General features: G+C 40.0%; 1 protein-coding gene across 10 annotated transcripts; it reads left to right on the top strand.

Annotated features, from left to right (window-relative positions):
• Positions 1 to 3: 3 nt before the first annotated feature.
• On the top strand, positions 4 to 7,810 carry LIG4 (DNA ligase 4). Of its 10 annotated transcripts, none has more exons than XM_055543002.1 (2): positions 4 to 78; positions 3,587 to 7,810. In XM_055543002.1, exon 2 carries the CDS (start codon positions 3,615 to 3,617, stop codon positions 6,348 to 6,350), a length of 2,736 nt encoding a protein of 911 aa, XP_055398977.1. In that variant the 5' UTR covers positions 4 to 78; positions 3,587 to 3,614; the 3' UTR covers positions 6,351 to 7,810. The 10 variants fall into 10 exon arrangements, with proteins under 10 accessions (XP_055398977.1, XP_055398979.1, XP_055398970.1 ...); XM_055543004.1 differs by having other exon boundaries at positions 66 to 168; positions 3,667 to 7,810; XM_055542995.1 differs by having other exon boundaries at positions 77 to 168.
• The last annotated feature ends 993 nt before the right edge of the window (positions 7,811 to 8,803 follow it).

The raw sequence follows: 8,803 nt of genomic DNA, 5'->3' as shown, positions 1-8,803 counted from the left end.
CACAGCCTCTGGACTCCGCAGGTGCAGACGGCGCATGCGCACAGCATCCCTATTAAGTCGGGACCGCCCCGTCCGCAGGTAAGCGACTGCGCCTGCGCAGGGAGCAGCTGCCGGAAGCGGCCGCCCGCACTCCTGCTTCCGGTTTGGTGGCCGCACCTGTGATTTCAGGTCAGGTAGGGGGTTAGTGCGGCGGCGGAGGCGGGGGAGGGGCCTCGCATTCCGGGGAGGGCCCAGAGGTGAGGCGAAGGCTGGACAAGTGTTGCCGAGGAGGCGGGGGCCGTGGCTCGTCTTCTCAGTCCAGCAAACGCTGTGGTCTTAAGAGTTCAGGTTTCTTCTTGGTCCTTCGGTTCATCCGCCGGCGTCCCCAGCTGAGGGGGCGTCGATGCCCTGACGACGCGCTGCGTTAGAAGCCGCGTCTCGGCTTCAAGGTGCTTGCTCAGGACCCCACAATTGGGACGTGGGGCGAGGGAGTGTGGTGCCTTTGACTTTCTCAAGAACCGTGTTGGCTGCTTGAATTGCCAAAATTCTGGCGCCCACCCTGCCAACTGGGGACCCTCGGACGCAGTCGATGGTAGTATGGGTCCTTCAGTGATTTTGCACGGGAGTCTGGCCTGAGGGATACGAGCGAGTGTGGGCTTGGAGGGAATGCTTGTTTCTCTTCTTACACTGGTTTTTTTCTCACGACTAATTTCTTTCTCCTGAGGTTCTTCCACAATATCACAAAGTGCTGTGGAAAGTGTAATCCCTTTTGTCTTGTCGAGGGTTGTACAGTCACTTTCTCTGCAATAAAATAGCGTTGACTCCCTTATTCACGGAATAAAACCTCGGTAGTTCGTTTTGTTTTCACTTCAGGGCGGCCATCTAGGCAGCAGTTGAATGGATGATGAGTCATTATTAATACTAATTCCTGTATTCATTCTCTTAAGAGCTTTGCTTGGTACTTTGTAATATTTATGTTTTCAGTGTGTGTGTGTGTGTTTTTTTTTTTTTTGAGCCAACAAGCATTTTAGTACTGAAGTTGGTCAGGGGCTTATTAAATGTCAAGTACTACGTTAAGCGTCTTATGTAAATTGTCAGATGTCATCCTAATTTATATGTAGTTATCAACCTCACTTCACACTTAAGGAAACTTAGAGAAGTTAAATAGTAGAGAAATTAAACAGTGCGTCATATCACACAGCTAATAAGTGTTAGACTTCACACTTAGCTCGGATTTATTGGACTTCTGAGCCCTAAGCACAAACTTGTTTGTTTTGCTTTTTCATAAATCAGAAACATCAGCTAAAATGCTCAGATTCCAAAAAATAAGAGTGTGTAAAAAAGCAGTGGAAATACTAATATTTGACTTCTTGTACGGTTTTCATAAGTAAAAATTTTCGAAGTATATTCATTTTATGCTAATTTTGGAATCTCTGTTATCTGTGTGGCAGCCTTAGGATGCATGTACAGCTCTGTGTCACTATGCGGTTCTCACTGCTCCTATAATATGAGTCCTGGCCTGGGACTTCCTCAGGGAAACTGACTTTGAGTTCATAGTAGAATCTACAGATAGATCAGAAACTGTACACCAGACTTGAGCATTCAAAAAAGTGTTTCTCAACATACTTCATTTTATACATATTGTATATGAATTGTAAGCAGGGCATTGTGTGTCATAATGTGCTGGGTTGAGGGAGCAGGTCTTGAGAGATGAGACAGTAAATGGATCTAAACAGGTGCTGCAGTCAGTTATGCAAATGAGACAGCAAGGGGAAGCCAGCTCCCATATTCAAAGATAAAACACTCAGCATTGTGGTCTTCTCCTGGCCTGTCTGACTGGGTAGAAGAAGTTGGGTTTCCTTTGCCAGGAATTTGAGAAGGGAGGCTGTTTTTCCCTATAGGCCCCCAAATGGATGTTGTTCACCTTCCCCAAAATGGTCATGACTGCTGAATGTTTTAAGCAAACACTCCACCACTTGTGTTTGTGTGGGTGAGTGATCAGCTCCTGGCTTTCCCTGGTGTGCTTTTCCAGGAACTCAGCTCCATGTTTCAGTAATTCATTCAACAAACCGATGAACTCCTATGTGCCAATTTATGTGGTACAAATTATACCGATTTCTAACTTCCAGAGACTGACAGTTTAGTAAATGTGGCATGGTGACTGACTCCTTGTGCCAACTGCTAGGTTACGTGGCCTTGTGCTGACATTGTGAGATTCCCTTTTGTTTCCTAGGGTGGGGAATCTCCTGGACTCTGTACCACAAGAGATCTCCCCGCTCCTGGAGGCAGCTTTGGCTCCCTGCTCTCTGGGCTACTTGAGAACTACTTGAGGTGTCTGAAACTACAATATAAGGCATTCTTCAGATTCTTAGAGTACACATTTTACTTAAATCTTTTTTGGCAAAAGTTAGTATATTTTAGTGTTATATAGTTTAAACCATATTAAAATAGTTCTGTTATACATTTTAATAGAACATGCACGAATATTTAAAGCTTCAAAGTAATTTTATTGTGGTAACCACTTTAACAAATAATCTAGACCCTAGTCCAGCAAGGTCCGCATTTTTCCCTCAGTGATTTTAGAAGAGTCTTCAGTGGGGAGCTCTGTCTCATGGCATTTTACTTCTATTATATTTTTATTAAAGCAGTTAGCACTTTATAACCATTCCCATAACATCCTCTTTTCACTATAGAACGTGCACCTAAGGCAGAAGCACACTGTATTTGCCCGCAGCACAGTGTCTAGCCCATGTGTGGTCAGCAGGTGGTTGGAGGATTACTGGCATGAGAACATGAGCCAAAAACCTGTGCTGATGAGTTCAAATTTGTGAAACTGTACAAACTGTGATGCTAGAGTTGAGAGCTAGGTAAAGTGAGAATTTTATGGGGAGAGTATTTTGATTTGGGCTTTGGCTGCCAGAGTGACTTGTCAGAGCAGGGAAGAAGTGATAGTGAACAGTCATAGACTTTGTCAGGAAGGAGAGGGTGCTTATGTGGAGGGGAGGGGTCTGGATTATCTATGCACAAGTTCAGTTCAGCCAAATTTCAATTCAGTGAACCAGTGATTTGGTAAAAACATGATTTTAAGAAGTTTTTTTCCTATATATAATGGATAAACAACAAGGGCCTCCTGTATAGCACAGGGAACTATATTCAATATCCTGTGATAAGCCATAATAAAAATAGGAAAAAATCACACGCACACACACATATATATGTATAATTGAATCACTTTGCTCTACAGCAGAAATGTACACAGCATTATAAATCAACTATAATAAAAAAAATAAGATAAAATGTGAAAAATTGTTTGTAAATAAAGAAAAAAAGTTTGTTTCTGATGCTGTGTGATGGTGGTCTGAAAGAAAAAGAAGAGCAATACAAGAAAAGACCTCAGGAGCCCAGAAATGAACTGGGATTGAAGCAAAATAGTTGATTATCATTCAGTGTAGAGGTTGCAAAGAGACATCATTTATAGTATTATCTGTTTTCATGTAATGAATGTTCCTGAACATTTATTATAAACCACACACTCTCTATAAGGTCTTTATATTAAATATTTAGTTGAATTTTATCTTTTAAAGTTACTCTCTTTTTGCTTTACCAGATAAACCAGAAGATTCACCATCGCTTCTATGGCTGCCTCACAAACCTCACAAACTGTTGCATCTCATGTTCCTTTTGCAGATTTATGTTCGACTTTAGAACGAATACAGAAAAGTAAAGGGCGTGCAGAAAAAATCAGACACTTCAAAGCATTTTTAGATTCTTGGAGAAAATTTCATGATGCCCTTCATAGGAACCAAAAAGATGTCACAGATTCTTTTTATCCAGCCATGAGACTTATTCTTCCTCAGCTGGAAAGAGAGAGAATGGCCTATGGAATCAAAGAAACTATGCTGGCTAAGCTTTATATTGAATTGCTTAACCTGCCTCGAGATGGAAAAGATGCCCTTAAACTTTTGAACTACAGAACACCGACCGGAACCCGAGGAGATGCTGGAGACTTTGCAATGATTGCGTACTTTGTACTGAAACCCAGGTGTCTACAGAAAGGAAGCCTAAGCATTCAGCAAGTAAATGACATTTTAGACTCCATTGCCAGCAATAATTCTGCCAAAAGGAAAGACCTAATGAAGAAGAGTGTTCTTCAGCTTATAACTCAGAGTTCAGCACTTGAACAAAAGTGGCTGATACGGATGATTGTTAAGGACCTAAAGCTTGGCTTTAGTCAGCAAACTATATTTTCTGTTTTTCACAGTGATGCTGCCGAGTTGCATAATGTCACCACAGATCTGGAGAAGGTCTGTAGGCAACTGCACGATCCTTCAGTGGGACTCAGTGACATTTCCATCACCTTATTCTCTGCCTTTAAACCTATGCTGGCCGCTATAGCAGATATCGAGCGGATTGAGAAGGACATGAAACATCAGAGTTTCTACATCGAAACCAAGCTGGATGGCGAGCGGATGCAGATGCACAAGGATGGGGATGTGTACCGGTACTTCTCTCGCAATGGGTATAACTATGTAGACCAGTTTGGTGCTTCCCCACAGGAAGGGTCCCTCACACCATTCATTCATAATGCATTCAAAACAGAAGTGCTGAACTGTATCCTCGACGGTGAGATGATGGCCTACAACCCTAACACACAGACTTTTATGCAAAAGGGGAATAAGTTTGATATTAAAAGAATGGTAGAAGATTCTGAGCTGCAGACTTGTTACTGTGTTTTTGATGTGTTGATGGTTAATGATAAAAAGCTAGGACATGAGACCCTGAGAAAGAGGTATGAAATTCTTAATAGTGTTTTCACACCTGTACCAGGTAGAATAGAAATAGTGCAGAAAACACAAGCTCATACTAAGAAAGAAGTAATTGATGCTTTGAATGAAGCGATAGATAAAAGAGAAGAGGGGATCATGGTAAAACACCCGCTGTCCATTTACAAGCCCGATAAAAGAGGTGAAGGATGGTTAAAAATTAAACCAGAGTATGTCAATGGACTGATGGATGAGCTGGACATCTTAATCATCGGGGGCTACTGGGGGAAGGGTGCCCGGGGCGGGATGATGTCTCATTTTTTGTGCGCTGTGGCAGAGAAGCCCCTTTCTGGTGAAAAACCCTCAGTGTTTCATACTCTGTGCCGTGTGGGCTCGGGTTACACCATGAAAGAACTGTATGACCTGGGTTTGAAGTTGGCCAAACACTGGAAGCCTTTTCATAGGAAAGCCCCACCAAGCAACATTCTATGTGGAACAGAGAAGCCAGAGGTCTACATCGAGCCTTGCAATTCAGTCATTGTTCAGGTTAAGGCCACAGAGATCGTCCCCAGTGACATGTATAAAACCGGCTGCACGTTGCGTTTTCCACGGATTGAGAAGATAAGAGAAGACAAAGAATGGTACGAATGTACATCCCTGGAGGACTTAGAGCAACTTCGAGGGAAAGCCTGTGGAAAGCTCGCGTCCAGACACCTTTACATGGGTGGCGATGATGAACCACAAGAGAAAAAGAGGAAAGCTGCCCCAAAGATGAAGAAAGTCATTGGAATTATTGAGCACCTAAAAGCTCCCAACCTTTCTAACATAAGCAGGGTTTCTACTGTGTTTGAAGATGTGGAGTTTTGTGTCATGAGTGGAACCAGCAGCCATCCCAAGCCTGACCTGGAGAACAGAATCGCCGAATTGGGTGGTTACATAGTACAGAACCCAGGCCCAGACACGTACTGTGTGATCGCAGGGTCTGAGAACATTCGAGTGAAGAATATCATCTCTTCAGATAAACATGATGTCGTCAAGCCAGAGTGGCTGCTAGAGTGTTTTAGGACCAGAAGCTGTGTGCCCTGGCAACCCCGCTTCATGATCCACATGTGCCCGTCGACAAAGCAGCACTTCGCCCAGGAATACGACCAATACGGGGATAGTTACTTTGTTGACACAGATTTGCACCAACTGAAGGAAGTGTTTTCGGGAATTAAAAATGCTGGTGAGCAGACTCCTGGGGAGATGAGTCCTGTGATTGCTGATTTGGAACACAGGTATTCCTGGGCCAGCGCGCCTCTTAGCATGTTTAGACACCACACCGTTTATTTGGACTTGTACGCTGTCATCAATGACTTAAGTACCAGAATCAAGGGAGCTAGGTTAGCCATCACAGCCTTGGAGCTTCGATTTCATGGAGCGCAAGTAGTTTCCTGTTTAGCTGAGGGAGTGTCTCACGTGATTGTTGGGGAGGATCAGAGTCGGGTTGCAGACTTGAAAGCTATTCGAAGGACTCTTAAGAGGAAATTTAAAATCTTACAAGAACGTTGGGTCACTGTTTCAATAGACAAGTGTGAATTACAGGAGGAAAATCGGTATTTGGTTTGAAGCTAGCTTTATAGTGAGGCAAGCCTCAGATCTGACCGACTCATTGCAATAGATTATCATGATAAAATGTTAAACTGTTTTATCTTTATCTTTTAGAAATCTGTGCTTAAAAAGTATTACTAGATACAGACAGTCATCATAACTTTATTTTTTTCCTGTATCTTTATAGAGCTTTTAATGATAAGAAAAAAGATACTCATGTATACAAGGAAAACACTTAAAAGAAAAAAGTGGATTGTTTAACAAGAAATACAAAGGGTGAAAAGACACCCTGTGGCCCAATGTCAAGAAAGAAAAATTTTTAGCAGTATAGTAAGTATTTCATTATTTTTATGACCAAGATGAAATAAAAAGTTTACCATTACAATCTCCTTATACAAATATAAAATTTTAACTCATATTAATAAAATAGATTTAGAAGCTTTTAGACTCATTAAAAGTAGTGACCTAAACAGGATTTTCTGAAGTCGAATAAAATTTTTAATAATGGCTTTTGTCTAATAAAAGCATTGCAAGAAAAATATTGTTGGCACATTTGGATTTGTAAATGCGTCTTTTTGAGTTGAAGGCTAAAATTCCACTTTTAAGTGTGAAATGTGAACAAATTTATTTTTTAAGGTTAAGGTCAGGCTCATGAATAAAATGACTTGTTAATGATCAGGGGGAGTGTGTGTGCTCAGTCATGTTTGAGTCTTAACAACCCCATGGACTGTAGCCTGCCAGGCTTCTCTGTCCATGGGATTTTCCAGGCAAGAATAGTGGAGTGGGTTGCCATTTCCTCCAAGGAGTCTTCCCAACCAGGGGATTGAACCCATGTCTTCTGCATCCCCTGCATTGGCAGGCAGATTCTTTAGCATTGCACCACTTTAAAAGCACCTTGTTAATGATGTTATTAGCTAAATCAGGGGAGATTGAGTAATGGTCTAAAAACTTAGATCAGTTTGATTTTTTAAATCTCTTGCAATTTTAAATGTACTTGGCCTACACTTAATTTTTTTCTAAAATAGAACATATTTTAAAGAAAATATTTTTATATGAATTTGTACTTCAGTATAAATAGTATTCGGCAAAGAGTGGTTTTCCTACGTATGGCCCATTGAAAAGGTATCAGAATGGTGTATGTGTTGTAACTTTCTCTACAGAGAAGTAAATTGCTTTGATTTTTTTAAAATGACTTATTTTTTCTTAGATTATTTAAAGTGTATAGTAAATATAAATATATTACATCTGGATTTATATACCAAATATGTAAAACCAAAATATACCAGATTTTGGAATGCAGCCTATACATTTTGAAAAATATGTTTCATGACATCAGTTAAAGACTTGGAATTTGGTACCTGAGAAGCTGTGTGTAGATTGTTTGTAAATAGTTATTTTATTCAAACAGAGGAACAAATGTATGTTATTTTGTTGTATTTCTTAATTTAAATAAAATATTTAATACGCTATTAAAATAATTTATGTTTATTTAAAAAAATTCATAATTGTTATTTCAGTCAAGTAGACGTTAAGGCATCAATGTCATTTTGATTTAAGTCAGTTCCTGTTGAAGAGCCTTTGTGTTTCATATTACTAAATGAGCTTTATTAAAAATTTTAAATTTGTGTAGTTGTACCCAATGTCTATTGAGAAAAATTGCAAAAAATGTGTAGTGAAGAGAAAAGGACACAATTTTACCACCAAAGATAATAACATCTACTATTTTAGGTGTTTGATGATAAGGAAAGTACAAAATACATATTTTCAGTGTCAACAGTATAAAATAAGCTATCATGCTTTATATGATTAGCTTTTCTCAATAAATGATGAGAATATTTATGGTCACTAAGCTGTACCATTTGCTGGCCCTCATTGGTTTCCAGGTTACTTCACTATGTCACCTGAACTTCTTTCTTGTACATTGCAGTAAATTGTTTACATTATTAGGAATGGAATTGCTGATTCCAAGTTACGTATTTTTCCGTGATTTGAGACACACTGTGAAACTCTGGCAAGAATGCCTTTTTAGAGTCTCCTCATCTTTAAATGCTGAAGAGTTCAGTTTCTAGACCTGTTCTCCCTCTTTTCAGTCCACAAGTGTTTGAATCCTGCCCAGTGGCTTTAAATGCACTAATGACTCCCACATTTCTTTAGTCCCAGTTTCTTTGCTTGAGTTCACGTATCTGACCATTTACATAGCATCACATGAAGTCATTTGGCCCTCTCAACCTGTCCAACCATAACGATTCTTTTTTTACTCATAGAAGAAAATGGTAAATGCAACAAGGAGGCTGACATAATGAACCTGTATGTGCATAGGACCCATTCTCAACAATTAGCAATTATCAATCTTTTTCATATTTACAGACCTCTGAATTATTTTGAAGCAACCTTAGATCACATAATTTCATCTAATGATATTTCATAGTAGACTTCTTGATTTCTCAAACATCTTTTTAAAAAAATTTTAT

Source organism: Bubalus kerabau, chromosome 12 (genome assembly GCF_029407905.1).
Source record: "Bubalus kerabau isolate K-KA32 ecotype Philippines breed swamp buffalo chromosome 12, PCC_UOA_SB_1v2, whole genome shotgun sequence".
In the NCBI taxonomy this organism is placed as follows: domain Eukaryota; kingdom Metazoa; phylum Chordata; class Mammalia; order Artiodactyla; family Bovidae; genus Bubalus; species Bubalus kerabau.
This window is presented reverse-complemented; position numbering and strand designations above follow the sequence as displayed.

Excerpts from the sequence above, each read along its gene's own strand:
- LIG4 (XM_055543002.1), top strand. The coding sequence starts at position 3,615 with ATGGCTGCCTCACAAACCTCACAAACTGTTGCATCTCATGTTCCTTTT.